Source organism: Dromaius novaehollandiae, chromosome 1, assembly GCF_036370855.1.
Source record: "Dromaius novaehollandiae isolate bDroNov1 chromosome 1, bDroNov1.hap1, whole genome shotgun sequence".
NCBI classification, from domain to species: Eukaryota; Metazoa; Chordata; class Aves; order Casuariiformes; family Dromaiidae; genus Dromaius; species Dromaius novaehollandiae.
Window position 1 is genome coordinate 12,003,055 of NC_088098.1, and position 19,327 is coordinate 12,022,381.

Sequence of the window (19,327 nt, forward strand, 5' to 3'; positions counted from 1 at the left end):
CTCTGGTGAAGCCTCAAACAGCAGGTCTCACCTCGTCATGTGATTCTTTTCATTTTAAAAGGTTTTACATTCTCAGGGAAGAGTTCAGGATTGCCAAGTTAGTTATGAACTCTGGCTAGCTTCAACTGGGAATGAACATGAACCAAAAATGCAAAATAAATATCTGCTTGCAACCTATGAAATTGTGCCATTGGTTTAAAAAATGCTGCTTTAAATGTAATTTTGCATATTTTGAGATGCTGTAATATTAATTTAATATAAATTGTTATTTCTCCCTTGTTTTCTTTAGGAATGATCGAAATTGTGAAAGATGCTACAACAATTGCCAAAATTCAACAGAGCACAGTTGGCAACACTGGTGCATTTAAGGATGAAATACTAAACCAGTGGCTCAAGGAAAGATGTGTGATTGAAGAAAAGGTGAGTTGTTTGAATTCTTAAGTAGGATTTTCAAATGTACCCAAGTAATTTAGGAGCCCAGAGCCCATAAGGTTGTGTTTGAGTTACTTAGACGAGTTTGAAAAAAAACCATTCTTTTTCCCTGTACCCAGCTGTGAGTTTCTGCGAAAGAGCTTTCTGCATCCAGCTGGCAGTCAGGCTCCTGAGTAACAAGATGCTTTAGAAATGACTCCTTTGTCAGTGGTATTTACAAGTGATACATGGGGAGCAGATTGAAAGGACATCTAGGAAAACTGAAAGGCAGTGTGGCATAGAGGATGTAAGTGCAGGCTTGGGTACCCACAACTTCTTTGCTACTAAAGCTTTCTTCCTGCTTTTTTCTCATAAAAGTGTGGATAACTGTATGCTTATTTTATCTGTGTTAAAGGATAGAGCCTGCTGTTGCAGCATATCAAGTATGATGCGGGGTAGTGATCTTAATCTTTGTTGTGCAAGTGTATTATATAAGAGAGTTGTCTAACTTTTGATTGATACATGTCTACAGAAAGGCATATGACTTTGAGAATGACTGAAGGAGTGTTAGTTTTTTAGCCCTGAAGCATTTAACATATCTAAGTTTTTTTTTTTTTTTTTTTTTTTTGTAGTTTCAGGCAGCTGTGGAAAGATTTGTTTATTCTTGTGCTGGTTACTGTGTGGCAACCTTTGTACTTGGAATAGGAGACAGACACAATGACAACATTATGATTACAGAAACAGGTGAGGTTTTATTTCTTCTTCTTTTTAAGAATTACATAGAACAAGTGGAGGCTGGCTATACTTCACTAGGTATACATTTAAATTTAATAAATAATAAATTTAACAATGAATGAAGGGACACAATCTAATTCTGTCAGCCTTACTTAGAAGTTAAAGTCGTCCTGTGGCATTGAAACCTACTGTCACCCCTTTTGGCCTTCAAATAGGCTCTAGATATTTGTCATTAATAAGGTGATCCTTTTCTAAGGGCGAGTTTGTTACAAAGTAATGTATGTGAAATGTAAAATTCGTTTTTCACCTAGACATAAGATCTAAAAGCCAAAAAAGATAAAAGCCAGATGTAATGACAGCTGTTCACCTGTCTGGAGTATGGATGTGGCTCTGTGTTCAGTGGACTTGTATCTGATGTCAGAATTTAGATGTTACTGGAAAGTTTTCACTTCCAAGGAACATTAATGTTTTATATACCCATATAGAAAATCCTAGAAGTTTCGTGTTTTGCAACTAAAGTCTGTGGGATGGTGCAAAACCTCCTGAAGGAACCTAAATTTTTATATTACAAATTTCAGGAGTTATTTCCTTGGTTGCACATTGTTTTATCCCTGATTTTATTCTTGGAATAAAATTATGGAATCCCCAGAAAGGACCGAAAATGAGCAGTACCTGCGGATTTTTATTTAGTCTGAGATATTCACTTCCAGTTTCTTGATCTTGATACTTTGTAATTAGTCTTTACATAATGCTAAGAGACAGAAAATACTTTTGGGCTTAGTTAGAAGACTGTATACTTAATATTAATCATATGACAGTTAAAGTTTTACTAGTTGTCCTTAGAAGGCTGGAGAGAAGAAAGTAGCCTGAAGGCAGAAATGAGCTAATTGAAGACTGCAATACAAAAGCTCACCAGAAGTTCTTAAGGAAAAGAAGACAAAAAAATGATTTAATTTCAACATTACTGAATATAGTACTATATATACTATATCATATAATGTCAATGCCCTTTTACAGAGAATGAGGGACAGGTCAGTAGGAAGGGAGAGAGAAAAAGAAAGGTCATTCTGTCATGAGCAGGAGCAGGTTAGCCACAGTGTCTTCAACAGGAGCTGTCTTGAACCAATAGAAGGAAGAAGGATGCACTCTGCAATGTGTGTCATCTGGGGTAGGTCATGAGGACTCAGAAACTGTCTGAAATGCTGGAATATTTCAGGATGCTTCATCTAAGAATCACTATTAAGTATATGCTTATATAATTTGATGTTTTATCTTTTAGTATGCATTTTCCATTACTGCAAATCTCTGTTTTTAAGTAAACATACTCTTTTATCCTTGCATTTTGACTGCTAATGAAAGTAGTAAAGTAATTTGGAGAGCAGCAGGGCACTCCATTCCTGTAAGTGTAATGATCCTTAAAATGGGATTTTTTGTCACTTTCTTGGGACCTAATGCCCTACTAAACTCTCCAGGTTGTCCAAAGGGTGACAGTGCAAACTTATTCTGCATGTACAAGATGCTTTAGAAATTGGTGATGCAGATTTGTGAGAAAGAAGCATCTTCTAGTGACCAACTTGAGTCCAAGGAGCAGGATAGTGCCAAAATCCCAAGGGAGTTTGTAACATAATCCACAAGCTTTTTCCATATACTGATGTGCTGGGATCTGCATTGTTATGGATTGGATGTACAAGCTATACTTGCTTGATTTTTGAAAAGTTGTTTGTGTGTGTTTAGAAAATACACCAGTTCTGCCAGCTTTTTAAAGGCTGACAAAGATAAATAAAAAGTAACTTTGTCAAGGAAACAGAATTATATATGTAAAAAAGCAAATAGCCTTGTCTTCTAAACTAAAGACTGAGCGCACATACCAAAAACAGTTTGTTAGTAGTATTGTAAATACTAAGTGTTACTGCAAGTTATTTTATTTCAGCCTAACCTTGACTTCTCTTCCTCTTTATCAAGGTAACCTTTTTCATATTGATTTTGGACATATTCTTGGGAATTATAAAAGCTTCCTTGGAATTAATAAGGAAAGAGTTCCTTTTGTGCTGACTCCAGATTTTCTGTTTGTCATGGGGACTTCTGGAAAGAAGACAAGTCTCCATTTCCATAAATTTCAGGTAAAGAGTTAATATTTAGCTGTAAATCAATTAAGCAGTGTTTTTACCCTCTGAGACTAAGGCATTAGTGCCTTAGTCTTCAAAGGTCTGGTCTCCTGGGGATTATGTTAATAAAATTTCACTGAATCATAATACAATTCTGAGATACCTTAGACCCAGCTAAGAGCAAAAATTATCTATAACATTATGGGAACTAGAATTCAGATATCCACAAAACCACTTCCAAAAGCGTTAGCTATCAGCAGACCAGATGGGCAGTCCTTTCTTTCTTTCTTCTTTTGATTGAAAAATACTTTGTAGAGGGCCTCAGTACCTGAGAAGTTAGAGTAGCCTAATGGCAGTGACCGGAGTGTTCTGTGTAGTATGAGCAGGTGCTAGGCATTCCGCAGATGACTATGCCAGGGTTGTTCTCTCCTGATCCTGCCCTCTTTTTCTGGGGATCAGCCTACTGCATCTGAATAGAAATTTGCGGTTATCCTACTGTGTCAGATTTGGGGTTTGTGATGCAGATGGACTTATCCTCTGAAAGAAAAGAATGGTGTTAAAAATCTATTCTACTGTAATTTTTACTTGCAAGTGAGTCCCTCAAAAATAGTTGTGTTTTTGCAAGATTGTGTAGGGGGTTGGGGAACAAAGCAAAATGCTGTTTACTACGTTTATTGGAATGGCTGAGAGTATGGCTGGGCAGAGGTATGGACTGGTGTTCCTGTGCTCATCCTTAGGGGCTTTAAATTTGCACCTGATTTAGAAAGTAAGTTCTCTATATTATCAAAATAAAAAGTCTTCTCTAGACTGAGTCAGAGCAGAGTCCTAATTTAGATATTCTGGACCTCCCTCCAGATCAACTAATCTCTCTGTGCTGCTAAATAGTCTGGTTTTCTAATCTAAGTACCTAGTTAAGGTTCCTATTGTTGGATAGTGAATACATCACTTTGAACATATGTATCTCTGAACATATACATGGTCATACAGAAAATAATGAGGCAATTGCCATCCTCAGACCCAAACTTCTGAATTTATGTAAACAACCAGCTACTATTTTGGAGTCTTTATTTTGCACAAGGACAAGCTTTATGACAATGCTAATGTTGTGAAGGGGGGTTGTAGCTCAAACAAATCAAAAGCAAGGTGTTTTGTGCTGTGGAAAACAGGAATGCAGAGCCCACATTCTTAAAGAAGCTTGTGAGCTGTACCATGTGCAATCAGGGTGGCTGTTGCTACTGCTGTAAGTCATGTGCAAGTGGGAGGCTGAAACACCAAAACTGGGATATGTCATTTCACAGAAGACCTCCGGTCTGGAAGCAGAAAATAGTTGAAAATATGAAAGTGTGCTAATAGAGGATTGGAAGATTAGTAGTAACTTCCTTATGTGTTCAGTGAGGTAAAGTTGTGTTAGTAGACATGGATCATCAAGCTTTTTAGAGAATGTCTGACCTTTACTTCACAGCCTGAATACAAAAGCAATAGGAGGAGATCTTGGTCTTAGCCACTCTCCAATAAGCTATACCTTCATAATATAGCAGCAAGTGCTGAGTTTGACTGAATACAAAATTTTATCACTCTGGTATAAATTCCTGAAGTAAATGCTGCTCCCATCCCACTCATGCAGACATTTTAGGAATGGTGCGATATTGCAAGTATCATTTCCACTAATACCATTAACCAGATGAAAGTGATGATGTGCTTTACTTTTTTGATCCATGACCATGGTGTGTAACCTGGTCCAGACAACAGCAATAACGACTGAAAAAATTTAAGTTAATTTACAGTTCTGCTGCAGTAGGTACTGTTTATAAATTGCTATTCTGATAGTACATTAAAAGGCTGTCTCAAAGACCAATACAAAGAAAAGTAAAAGTAAAATGCATCCATACAATTAAAGTAGTAACACTGAGCAAGATATGCATCGCATATTTTGCTGTAAGAAAATATATGTTTTATTTATATGGTCGGAGTTCAAAAATAAACAAAATGATAGTATTACTTTTCACTTGGCTAATTCTATCATGTTTCCTATTAAGGAGGGTTTCATTCGTTGTGCCTGCTGACTCATTCAAATATTAATGGAAAAGTCTCATCATTTATCCATCATTAATTTTAAGTGCATCTCTCACTAATTTGTACTTCAGCTATGTTAAAATATATTGTACTTTAGAGGAATCCTTTGTTTTTACATGCTTTGGTGTTTTTACTATTTTAAAATATCTATGGTTTTATTTGGTTTTATTTCTCTTCATCTGTTGGATACAGTCCATACAGACATTATAGTCATAAAATGTATTGCATGGGTCAGAGGAAACTAACTACACAAGTAACTTTGATTAAAGACCGTTGCAGTATAGTTACGTGTTAGTGAACTTTTAAAACTGTCAGTGGCATGGCAACTGTTTGTAATCTAGCAATGGAGTTCATTTCTATTAGTTTAGTCTGAATTTTGATTCCCTTTTTGTTTGTTTCCCTCGTGATGGTTTAATGAAATTCAGATGCCGAAGGCTATTAATGACATTACAGAAATATTTAATAGAAAGCAGTATTTGATGGCCCTCTGTCCTAACCGCAAAAATTTGTTTAAGCAGAGCATGGCAAGTATGTTTCTGTCCCATCAGTGAATTTTATAGCTGCTGTAGTAGTTTCCAGAATGCTCTTGTTTTAAGTATCAAATGTGATGACATTTTCTTTCCAGCCTCTGGCTGGAATCCATGCGACTCTTTTACCAGTATATACATGCAACATTTTTACTTCTCATTTGTAGAAACCCTTGAGAGAGTCTCACCTTACATCTTAGTCTTTTGAGCTTTGCACACCTAGTTATTATTAGTTAACCTGTTTTTTTCTTTGCCAGTGTTTCCACTGAATTTTCAATTCATTTTTATTTTATTTTAATTTATTTGTTCATTTTTCATTACTTTACTCTGCAGACATTCTCTGATGAATACATTGATCTGTATTTTCAGTACTAATCAAATAATTTCTTGTGGTTGTACCATTTGTTTACAAAAGCCCATGCATATGATTCTCAAAGAAAGGTGACAGAAAGAAGGGCGTACAGTTCATCATTGACAAATACTTTTTGTAGTATACCGTATTGGGAAGATATGGCCTATGTAAGTGAACTTGGACAGTTCCTATTATAAAAATGCCTGACCTTTAGGAGGCTAATACTTAGGACAGTTTCAGGATCTCAAAATAAGCAATTATTCTCTGTTGTCTATTATACAGGGGGATTTTGAGTTTTCCTCAGCTCCCCTCATTTTGCCTGTGACCTTGGATTAGTTAGCAGTTTGCTTCTTAATCCCATGGTAAACATCTACGTACCCTTGACGCATATGCGTGCATTATTTTTGGTTCTCTCTGCCTCTCTCAGAAGTGTAAAAACGAGTTTTCTTAGAAGGCGTTAATTCAAAATTCTGTTCTGTTCCTGCGTGAATAAATAACTGTAACAAGTAGATGCAGATTTTAAAACTCTTTTGAGTTCTTAGACTGCTTTTGAGATGCTGGCAGGCCCGTTTCTTGACTGCGTAATTGTTCTTCTGTCTCAGACACCAGCAGCGGTGAGATATATCATCCATAGAGAAATGTAAAACCTTCTTTGATATAACTATAAAGAGCTTTCATCTCTTTCAAGGGGAACAAAACACACACTAACTTTTGTGACAAGATTTCGCTATTTGAAGTTGATATACACAGCAGAATTTCTTTTTCTCTGGTGTTACAGAGAGAAAGTAATCCCTATAAAAAGATGAAGGTGTTTTCTATTGTAAGTTGTGCTTTGACCATTGCAATTCATCTTCTGCTTTGCCAGAGTTAGATTTTGTAAGTGTGGTCTTATTTTAGGACAGGATTTATTTGGAAACTTAGAGTGAAAGATACAAGGGCCCAGGCAATAGAGGGGAAAAAAGAAACCCTACAGACAGATTTTCAACAGACCATCTTGCTTCTGTAGTATCTTTCTAACTTGTCTGGTTGTCCTGATATTGCTGATGTGAACAGTGATAGACATTAAGATTATTTGTGCAATTCCTGCTGTTACTAAGGAAGAAAAGTAGCACACAGCTCATCAAAAATAAACAGCTGTACAGCACTAATGAGATTTGGTAGAATTTTATATGAAATGGGTTGTATTTCTTAAGAATTTTTAAATGAATTCATGTAAATTTTTGGAAAGCTTGATCTGAATATTTAATTGGGTGAAAGTCAACATTGCTTAGTTTTGGTTTTAATAGCAACAACTTTCTTGGAAATATTTTTCATCTGTTTACATTACTGCATTACAGGCCCAATTTAACATTCTAATGTTCAATTCAGTTCTTCATTGCATTGTTTCCCTTAAAATGTTATTTCTGAAAGCAAATGACTAACAAATTTAATATAATAAATGATGATTTCAGTTTATGTGCTAGTCACCATTAAATATTATTTTAAAAGGCATCGTAGGTTTTTTCAAGCTGTAGAAATTTCATTCTTCTAAAGTTTATGTTGTTAAGCACAAATTACTTATAAATGGAAGTGATAAAGCAATAACAAAAACAATAACCCATTGAATCCTGAATGACAGAATTGTACATAAACATGGCAGTCCTACAGAGAGGCAGCATGCCTTAAAAATAGAGCTAGATGAAATTTCTCAGAAGGCCAAGCCTGAAAAATCTTCTCCATTAAACAAGCCATCGCCTCTGAAAAGTTTATAGACGTATATATATAAAAATGAAGAAATAGTCCCCCTGGAGGTGCTGCTCTTTTCAGTATCACTTGCTATCCCAGTGTCTTCAACTGGGAATATACCAATCGTAAAGGAAGACAACAAATTATTGATGTCTCTTTAACAGTCACAGAAAGAGATTATATGACGGGGAAATTAATTTGAAATTTTTGTGAAGCCAAGGTTTTATGCTTTAATAATTCATATAATATTATTAAAAAGAGCCTTTAGTTTTTACACCAAACCAGTACTTCATGCCTCAAGGTATGTTAATGAATGGAGTAATAATGAGCAACGGATGCAGAAGTCGGCTTAATGTTTCTGCTCAAATGAACAGTTCTATTGGATCTTCCTCTCTCTGACATATATTAGTAATTTTATATGGTTGATTAGTGAGAGTAGTTCATACCTAAGTTCCTAGGAACTTCCTAAAACAATCCCTTTCAGTTCACCTCATCAATTAACAAAAACATTCCTTCTCTCTTTCAGGACGTATGTGCGAAGGCTTATTTAGCTCTTCGACATCACACAAATCTGCTGATCATCCTGTTCTCCATGATGCTAATGACTGGAATGCCCCAATTAACCAGCAAAGAAGATATTGAATATATTCGGGATGCGCTGACAGTAGGGAAGAGCGAAGAAGATGCTAAAAAGCATTTTCTTGATCAGATAGAGGTTTGCAGAGATAAGGGCTGGACTGTGCAATTTAACTGGTTTTTGCATCTTGTGCTTGGAATCAAACAAGGAGTAGAAAAGCATTCTGCTTAATGTTTCATGTAAATTTACTGTAGGTGTGAATAGGGACTTAGTGAATCTATATGTTATTATTTATGCATTCCTAATAAATGAGCAGTCAAATTTGCCTTTACTTTGCTGGCAGCTGAAATAGATCTTCTAAAAAAGCAAGAAATTTTGCTTGCCCTGCCAGAAGATCTTCCTGCAGTTAAGATTCTTTTTTTTCAATGTCTAATGACACTGAAAATTGCTGGATTCTGTTAACTAGTTGCTTTGCTTATGTGGCCTGCAGTTTTATTTTTTCTTTATTAATAATTTCAGATAAATATGAAGGAGGAGCTTGAGTAAGATGATAACCTCCAAATTGAAATAGAGATTCTCCGTGACATTGTCTTAGTCATTCATGAGGGTCAAGCCCTTCAAGTGGAGAAGAGTCTATCTAAAATTTATGGTCACATTGAAATCCCTGTAGGAAATTTTTTTTTCCTTTTCAGGAGGGCTTGCTCTCAAGTAGCACACATCCTTCCCTTTTGTCCCTTCCTTAACACTTTGTTCTTTCTGATTTTTAGTAATATTATCAGTAGAGAACAGCTCTGACTCCACTGCTGGAGGAAATTATGTTACCATTTTTGTAGCCTCCTGACATGCGCAACTGCGCTTGACTTCATGGTTACCTGGAAGTTCCTCAGGTTTGAACCTCAAATTCTTAATTTTGAAAGTTTTGTACTGTACTTTTTAATGGGGAATACTCATATTATATTTCAAGTTATATTCTTACCATAAAGTTACTGCAATTCCACCTGTATAGTGAGAGCTTTGTAGAAAAAGCAATGGTACTTCCTTTTTCCTTAGAGAAAACTCCTTATATAAGAGTAATTGACATTTTACCAAATATTCGAGAAACCCAAAGGTTATTTATTCTTTGGTGATATATTTTCAGGATATACCTATCAGGAATTAAATGTAATCTTTGAAATTGTGTATATTTTGCTATTTATTTTTAAATTGTTTAAGAGACTATACTACTGAAAAGCTATTTATGAAAGAAAAAGAATCATTATTTTTAATTTCAATATTTAAACTTAAAGAGGAAAAAAATGGGCAGTGTTAAGTAGAATTTTACCTTCTCTACTGTAGGATACCTGCAAATCATCAAATCTGCCTGTGGTAGAAAAAGAAAAAAGTATATAGCATGAATTAATTTTTGACTTGAATTATTATGGTATACTTCCTGCAAATTGATTTTTACCAAAGAGAAATGATGGCTTACAGTATTGCTTTTTTGCACTTGTGTCCATGTAATTTTTTCTTTCATTATAGTTTTACATGGGTTTTACATTACCTTTAAATGATTAACTGAATTTTTTAATTCTGTTATCATTGCTTCGATCATTTCACAGAACTGTTAAGATTTCAACTACTGCTACCACTGTTACTACTGAGTGTATTCTTGAAGGATTTTTAATAAATGTACTGTAATTCATGTCTCAGTTATGAGATACATCCAGTCCTTTTTTGAAATGTAGATGTTTAATTGGTTACTGTGCCCAACAACATTTTGGTGTATATTTGTAGAGTTAGATAAAGAAATCTAAAAATTTAAAATGTTGGCTATTTTGTTGTTCAGTTACATAATTATCCTGTGCAAGATAGGCTTAAGATGATACTAAAATATAAACTAAATGGTGAATATTGGCTGTAAAATGATATTTTTAGATCTGTGTTTTGTAGGTCTGAAATAAATTGGCCTGTCCTATACATTTGATTATCATTCATGAATAAGCAGTTTTTCCCAAAATACCTGTAAATATTTTTTTACCCAGTTATTCAAAGACTATATAATCTCATTAAGGAATTATATTCAAAGTCCCACTCAGAGGAATTGTTTTAGTTCCATATTAGTAACTCTCTAGAATTAATGAGATATCTTAATTTTTAAGAGTCTATAGTTTTAGTACTCCAATTATTATAATTGTAAAGCATGCAAAGAACACTACCACTTTATAGGGGCGTTTTGTTCCTGTTTAATGAATAAAATGGAACTGCTTTTCAGGTGAGATGGTGGCTGGGGCACACTGGAGTTTGGGCACGGGTACACGTCCTCCTTTCCCAGTCCATACTCTTGCAGCTGTTGGTATCAGGAGGAGGTGTGCAGAGCACGGGCTTTGCTCCATGCAGTCGTGGTTACCTACCCAACATCTTGAAAGCTCTAACTTTAGGACAACTGCTTCTAGCAGAGCAGAGAGTTGAACCACAGTTTCCTGAGTTTGAGCCTAATGTTGTGCAGAGTTTGGGCCCAGTGCACAAACACACTCTCAATACACCAAGCATTCACAATGTTCAAGCCTTTCCATAATGGCTATACAACAGGAAATGTAAATTAGTCACTAAACACATTTTTCACAAGCTCTAATATAGCATGCAGAGAGATCCAATTACTAAATTTTTGAGTAGGTCTCAGTTAACATCCTTTCCTCCTGTTATGCCTAATATTATTTTTTTAAGATTTTTTTAAATTATTTTTCAGGGCTATTTTTTTTAAGATGTATTAGATTTTTTTAATAGTCTCAATCTACATGATTACTGCATCTAACAGTGGAAACTTGAATCTGTTCTTAGATTAAGTGCCTCAGACTCAGTTGCAACTTAACATATACTTTGGCTTCACTAAGATCATAAAGGATATTTGTTGGTTAGTGATGGATGTGTTCCCATGGCTCCAGCCTAATTATGTTCCAGGACAGGGAGAAAAGTTGGAAGGGAGGTAAGGTGTGCAACATTATTATGTTTATATCTCTGTCGAATACACTGGTTGGACTTGTTAGAGTTGTTCAATCTATCATTACCAGAATATTTAGCCTAATTTAACTTATTGTTAGCAGGATTTCCATTAAAATGTGAACAATGATACAGAATACAGACATGAACAACAGATATGAGAAAAAACATGAATGAAATTATAGGTGTTCTACAGTATTTTTCAATAAACTCTTTTTAAGATCTGTTGGCAGTGTTTTGCAAATCCACATGAGTAGTCCCAGATTTATAGACTAGAAACTGTGCTGTGGGGTTTCTTGTTCTGTTTATGTGTAAAGTAGTCTCACAGATAAGAAATCCTTTAAATGAAAGTCTAGGGTACCAAAATGTTTACAGTGTCAAATGGGCCCTTAGAGTATCCTACTAACACGTAAGTACCTGTAAAACACCAATGTGCTTTCGTGAATCTTCTAGTGGCAACTTGTACAATGCATGCTGGCAATAGCACTCCTGAAATCAACTATTCCCCTGGACAGAAGTCCGCAGGAAGAGGTTCCTGCCATGCTCACCCTGCCCCACAGTTTGGAGGCAGAATTGGCCAAAAAAAGTATTAATATATTTTAAAACTTTGTTGCAGGTCTACAGTTAGGAGATTCATACTGGAGAAGAGGAAGCAATTTGCCTGCAGTTACACCATTAATAACAAGAACTAATCAAAGGATATAAGTGACATGGTTATAATTATGTGAGGTTACAGTATATGTCCTAAGTCATTAGAGAAAAGAGGCACCGGTGACTGGTTCTAGTACAATAGAGAGAGGCAATCAGAAGGACGTGCTTTTTTCATAGCTTTGTACAATAAAGAATGAAAAAAAGATTCTAAAAGCAGCCTAGCACCAGTGAGTCTCTCTTACCCATCCAGAGAAAGGTTGGTGTCTGTCTGTTGATAATGAGCAAGAGTGCACCTGATGGGAAGCCCTGGGAAGGGGAGCTACACATTTTGGAGAGTGCTGGTAGCAGTGTCTTTCCATAGGCATGGGAAAGACAAGCAGGGAGTATTTCGAAAAAGTATTCAGAAAAAGACATTGCATTTCCCAGGTGATCTCCTGGGGATGCACAAGCAGCAGCTGTCGCTTTGGAAACAGAAGCAGCACAGTGCCAGAAGGACATGACAGTTAATTTTAGATAACAAAAGAGACCTGTGTTTGGCACAAGTGCTATCTACTAAGTATGAGTACATCCCACTCTTAGTGCAGTCTCTCTGATACTCTGCGTTAGGAGTTTGTAAATACAGATCACATGCTCAAAGCTGTAGTGTCTATGGTCTTAAGAGTCTTGAAGAGACAAATGGGAAAATATTCATCTGTAGAAAGTAGCATTTCTTGAAAAGATAAATACTGGTTGTGAATAGACACACAAAGAAAGAGGGTAAAACCTGATGTAATGAAGAATAACCAGGCAAGATGCCTGAAAGGAGAAAAAAAAGTCATAAGAAATGTCTAAATGGTCCATAGGGCCAAATAGATTCAATATTATAGCTTGGATTTTGTACCAGATCCTGCTTTGCCTTTGACCATATCTTGCTTTATCTAGACTAAACCAATTATCCTGCAAAAGGTTAGGAGAGGCTATTCTGGTTTAATAACCTGAGAAATCTGCTGCCAGAGTGCGCTTTTGTAACAAAGCACTCATTAACAATTCAAGACACGGCCAAAGCTGAATTTTACTAAGAGTATTTAGAGTTAAATTATCTGTGATTAAAAAAATGAGAAAGGAACAGTCAATCTTGTGTTTCTGCTCCCAAATAACTAGCAAGTGTCTGGGATTAGCATTAAATTCATCACGTGGGCATATTATTTCCTGTCAGGATGGAAATGCGTTTTTCTCTGAAGCATTTGAAGCTGGCCTCTGTTGGAGACAGGACACTGGACTGGATAGACTCTGGCACTGATGCAGGATGGCATCATCTGTCAGATGTCTCCGCACAGGAGAATCACAGGGAGGTAAACGGGTGTCTTCAGGAAATGCTCTCCCTCCAGCCAAAGTTATCCTTCACTTTGATGAAGTTCGTGACAGCTTCTCTGTTTTACAAACCTCTTTTTTTCCCACAGAATATGGTGTATTTTCCAAACCTTATAAAATAGTTATTCTGACTGCCTAGAGAGAAAAATATTCAGCAATGGCAGTAAGTTTAAAGCGGGCTGGGTGTTCACCCAGGATTGAAACACTCTAGGCAGGGCCCTCTAGGTTCATACTGATGCCGCACGCAAAGACAGGCAATTCTTCATGTCACAGCTGCGGTCCTTGCATTCTGGGGGGATGTTAATTAGCTAAATGGGTTAATTTTTCGGAGTACAGCCTTTGGGAATCTGTCACTGTAATGGCACATCGGAGTGAGGGCGAAGAGCGGCTTCTGGATTGCCTGGAGGAGTGAGGGTTGCAGGGCGACTGAAGCCAGCTCCTGGGAGTGGGTGGCCATTGGGTGAAGCTGCCTCTTTCCAGGCCACCAGGGATCCTGTGGCAGTGGCCTGACAGGAGGCGGTTGGAAGTCAGCGTCTGAGTAGATGAGCCCTAAGAGCTGGGGGAGCTACCTTTCTCTGGGGCTCTGAGGCAAGGGTGTGTTGTGTCAAAGGCCAGACTAAAGCCATTTTACACGACAGAGATGTGCCCTGGGCACTCATGTTTTCGGAAAAGCGAGGCAGACTACTGATCCTGCTGTCTGTGGAGGTATGGGAACCATACACAACCCTCGAAGGCATCAGTAGCAGGGCTTAAACCATTCCTGCAGCAGATAAGCTACTTTACTGAAAGTAATGAATCCTTTCACAGGATTCATATGACTGCTGTGTACAACTGCAATTAGTTAACTAAGTGGTTAGTTAAATGCTCCTCTAAGGGATTTGGAGGGATGCGTCTCTTTGGAAGACCTTCTCCTCAAGTCTTATTGATTCCCACTGTTCTCCCACTTTACTCTCTTCCTGCTCTCTTCTGTAAATTCTAACGTGAGCTGTTCAGAGATTGGTGTGTGCTTAATAATCCTTATTTATCCCTATATAAAAGCTTATTTAGTTGACCCTGTCCTCTGGAGATCTCTATTTCCACAAGCAGTCTAAACACAGACAATATACAGCATTGGGGGGTGGCGGGGGGGAGATACCATTTTCACAATATTTTCAGCATCAGGAGAAAGGACTCAACCCTCTTCAAGGGAGCTCATCACAAGACCTCACCCCAAACTGGAGATTAAAAAACACAGCTCATCAATCATAGAATATTATTTTTTTAACTCCCTTCTATTCTTTTGTCACTGTGTGTATGCATAATTGTCTTATTCTGTAAAGCCAGCTGTGGATGCTCACAGAAACACATGACTCTCCATGGCTGCTCTAACCATCCAAAATCCAACCAGCATTCATTCCCTGCTCCTCTTCACTTTCTCCCTGATAACCCATATTCCTTCAATTATTTTCCAGTAAAGATCTACATGAGCCACGAAGATCTGTATGTGGAAGAATATCTTCATGACATCAGCCACCCATATAAAATCTGGGAAAAACCCAACCCAAGCAGCGTGTTCTTTAATTCAGTGCAAAACTTACCTTCACAGTCCTGAAGTACTGATGAGAACTATCCAATGAGAATTAATACAGCTTGCAAAATATGAACTAGCATTTTTTTTATCCAGTAGATAAAGTCATTAATGTAAATGATTATTCCCTGCTGCTCAGGATCTTCTTGCCACTTTTTCAGTTCTACTCTCTTTTTGCCTGTGCTTGAACCTCTAAAACTAAAAGTAGACTATCCACTTTTCATAGCCAGGAAATGCACAGTTAAATGTTTGCAAAAGAATCAAGTGTCAAAAATCTAGGTAACAGAGATGCTAGCAAAACCTGCAATGGCACAAACTTCCTAAAAATTCTCCTGACAGTGCAATCGCTTTAGAAAGGGAAACTGACAGCACAAGAAATCATAAAAAGCTGTCCTAATGTGTTCTGAGGCAAGAGCATTGGAAGACCAGGCTTTCCCCAGGTGAAATGGTCTGTATACATCCTCCTGACTCATTACCAATAAGGCTCAAGGTGGAGAAGCAGCATCGTAGTGAATACATAGTTTTTCTGAAAAAGTGGAGAAATCTTAATGCAGTTAATGCTGTAGTTGTAGAATTAATACAGATACACAAAAAGAACCTCCAAACCAAAAAGCCTTTCTCTAGTATCATCAAGACTGTAAAAAAAGCAATAACGTGGGACTACCACCATCTAGTTATTCTAACTGGTATTATTACACATCTTACCCAAAATTGTAGTCATTCTAGCTAGTGGCATCAGACTGGAACTGTTGAGAAGCAAATTAGCTACTTTCAGTACTGCCTGGAAGGCAATACTTCAGAAAATGCCCTTAGTATATCATCTTCACAAGAGACAGGCTGATAAAAAAGATGCATAGAAGAGGCTTTATCATGGCAACATCCTAATTCACAACAGCACCAGAGACAAAGCACAAGAAATACCTATCAGTGCTATTTGTAAGATCAAGAGAATGTATTCTGAACTGAATCACAGTGAAGTAATTAAAAACACCATATCCTCAAAAAGGCATGGAAACCACACTACAAGTGGGATCTACCTGTCAGGGTTGAAATACAGCAAATAACACAGACAGAGGTCACAGCAAGACCTCCCAAAGACAAAGGATACCACAACCCTTGAAATAAAACTTAAATCCTACAAAGCAAACAGAGACATAACAGTCGCTAGAAGTAGACAATTTGCCAATGTCAGTTAGAGCAGCACTGTAACTCAGACAAGCTTCATGAGCAGAGACTAGAGCACAGACATTCATATAGTAATATTTCCACTCAAATAGAAAAGGGAGTATTTGTAGCTGTCATAAATTTCACAGATCCATAAAGGCCTTGATTTAAAAGACAAAAAGTATGACATGAAAATAAATACAATTCCAGAGCAAAAAATTGTGTCGTATTTTTAGATGGCTGAACAAAGAACATTTGGAGGAAAAGAGACAGATAATTCCACAAAACTTCACAGTGTCCACCAGAAATATTGAGAAAAAGCAATCAATGAGACAATGAATCTTTTGGAGAATTATTAAGGTCTGACTAGCTTGCAGAAAGACTGTTTCCTTGGCTACCAAAGATTTTTGGAATGAAGAAACACAGTTGACTGTACAGCATGGTCTATGAAAACAAACAAAAATGGTCATTACAATTAAAATACTTCAATAGCTGTAAAAAAGATACTCAGGGAACCTCTTAGAATGGTACACAAAGGGAAAGATGGGCTGCGTACTTCCCAGCAAGGATGATCAAGAGTAGTTAGAGACTGTTTCCTTTGTGCAAAACACCAGGCCTAGAACTTGAAGGAACCTGATAACAATGTCTGATGCATCCAACAGAGGACAGCAGGAGTTTGTAGTTGCTCTTTTTTATCTCAGAGGAAACCATTACTTGCTGACTGTTGATTATTATAGTAATTTTTCAAATTCAGCCAAGCAACCTGGGAGCCGGCAATACAGCAAGTCACACTGTGACTTTATGGGCAGAACCCCATAAAGTTGCCAGGCTGTGAGGGGCAGAAGGTGTGCAATATGAGAACTTTCAATCTTCAATACATTTGCAAGTCTGTATGTCACATTTAGTCTCCAAAAATTGCTGGGAGCAAGATGTTTCTAGTTAATTGGCTGTTTGTGTGCTTTTACCTAAAATCTATGATTTCCAAAGACTTATACCAAACTAAAGGACCTGTCTGGCAGAACTATTCCTTTAAGAGTAGGAATGTCTATTAGTTTACTCTTGAGCGCCTACTCTTCAACAACTGGTTTGTGGTTTGCACTTTTCATTAAGCTACTTCATTCATGGAAAGAAAGCTCCTTTGGAAGATGCAAGCAAATATCTTCTTTGAAGCCAAGTGGGCTAGAGATGTTTTATGACTTGGAGAATGTTCCTACCCATGAATCACAATGTGGCAGTATTTGCTAGCTATGGTATTTGCAGTGAATTCATTCAAGTAATAGACAGCAACAAGCATCTAAAGGATTTAACAGATTTGTAAAGGATGGATATTTCAGACATGCACAACCAGCTCTCCATATTATTCTTGGCCAATGGATAGAAACCTGAGAAAGATACAAAACCAGTCAATCAGCTACTAATCAAAGCAAATGAAAATGGTCAAGACTCTTCCTCAGTTTACTAAACTACCGAAAATAAGCAAAAGCTGTGAGTCATTTTCTAATGCCAAGTTATTAATCAACATTTGTTCACTAGAAGAAGAGCTAGATACTATGATAAAAAAGTGTCAGATCACTTAAAACTTCCAGAAGAGATGTCAGTGTTATTACGATGAGAAGCCTAAGATGATGATCTGTCCCCACTGTAATTAAATCAGCAGAACCACCTAATTTTTATGCACAAAGAAAGGATGTATAGGGAAAACAGCAGACTCCTTAGCACTTCTCTTAGTAGTGCAGCACGCTGCCAGCAGTACTGAAAGAGCAAATGAAGAGAACACATGTGCAACATTAACAAGCCCCTGGAACCTCCCGCTTAGTATATAGAAGAGAAAACTCCATTACAACCAACCCAAGCACAGTTAATTGTTGACGATTTGGCAATATCTGCAAGAACAAAAAGCAGCACTGGCTTCAGATGAAGGAGAAGATTTAAACTCCAAAGTGAAGGATTATGATACATCTTCACAATTTTTTAAGAACACCTCCAAAATGCCTTTGCTTATGAGAATGTGTTGCAAGACACAAGCAAGCAGTCTGATGTGTACATGGGATTTTTTGGCAAGGAAGAGGAAGTTAGAGTACTCCTTCTTAATCTTTTTCTTGTGTGCCTTGAACCGAGTGGCTGTGAGCAGAGTGTGTTTGAAAAGGTTTGCTAATAAAAAGCCTGTTTGGTTTAGCTCATCCCATATGGATCTCCATTTCTTTGTGCAGTCTAAACAAAGACAATAAATCATGTTTCCATTGAGATTTTTGCCTTTTTTGTCAAGAAGTAATTTTTTTCACACTTGCTAATGCTGCTATATCAGCAAAGCTCAAGTATACAATAAGTCTCTAGTTGAAAATGTAACTTAAATATAAACAGCACATATTGAAGACTGAAGCAATCATTCACAACAGTATGAATTTATTCATCTCGGTATGATGATCATTCTCATAGGAATGGCCTTCTGGGAGAATGAACCTCAGATGCTTTCACTGAACAACGGATGTCCCTGTGGCCAATTCTGAGTGCAAATAAGATAACCTCGTGTTATCACCCCACTTCGTTGCCACCGATGCCACTGTTTGAAGAGGGGAAAGAACAGCGGGGGAGAAACTCCTACACAGTGCGCATTTGGGCTCATATAGCCTTCAATCTCAGCTGCTTTTTGAACAGTAGGTAAGACACATGCCCATTGCAGACCACCAATGTCAGGCAAAGAAGGTCTGATGAGGAGGATTGCTGTTGCTCTCTGGATCTCTCCTATCAACACGTGTGGAAGCATGGTTGTTCTATGTAGCCAGAGGAGCAAGTGTAGCTGGAGTAGCAAGGAAGAAGGAAGCTGCAGCCAGGTTTGAACAGAAGGAGAGCAAATTTGGAGGTATGGAGCTGTAGCCAGCTGTAGCCAGTTTTGTAGGAATCAATGCAAAATCACAGAGTAAATGAACTCTAGTTCTAGCTGCAGCTCTGCAGGTCTGTAGTAAGCCAAGTCTGTACTTCGGAGTGGGACGTACTGTACAAGGAGAAAATAGCAACAATGAGATTCAGAGCCGGAATGTGAAAGCTAACTTCAACCATGTCTTCTTCAGCTCTTGGAAAACAGCTTCAGTGAATCTTTAGTTGCATCAAAATGAC

The 19,327-nt window shown here is 37.3% G+C and overlaps 1 protein-coding gene across 3 annotated transcripts in view; it reads left to right on the plus strand.

Moving 5' to 3' along the window:
- PIK3CG (phosphatidylinositol-4,5-bisphosphate 3-kinase catalytic subunit gamma) overlaps positions 1–10,308 on the plus strand; it is a 34,714-nt gene extending 24,406 nt beyond the window's left edge. For 2 of the 3 annotated variants that reach the window (XM_064505643.1, XM_026097639.2), the window contains exons 8-11: positions 290–420; positions 1,044–1,155; positions 3,109–3,266; positions 8,455–10,308. In XM_064505643.1, coding sequence (XP_064361713.1) covers positions 290–420; positions 1,044–1,155; positions 3,109–3,266; positions 8,455–8,736 — 683 coding nt within the window. In that variant the 3' untranslated portion in view covers positions 8,737–10,308. Of the gene's footprint in view, positions 1–289; positions 421–1,043; positions 1,156–3,108; positions 3,267–8,454 lie in introns of those variants that run through there. The other variant, XR_010387521.1, reaches the window with a different exon arrangement.
- The last annotated feature ends 9,019 nt before the right edge of the window (positions 10,309–19,327 follow it).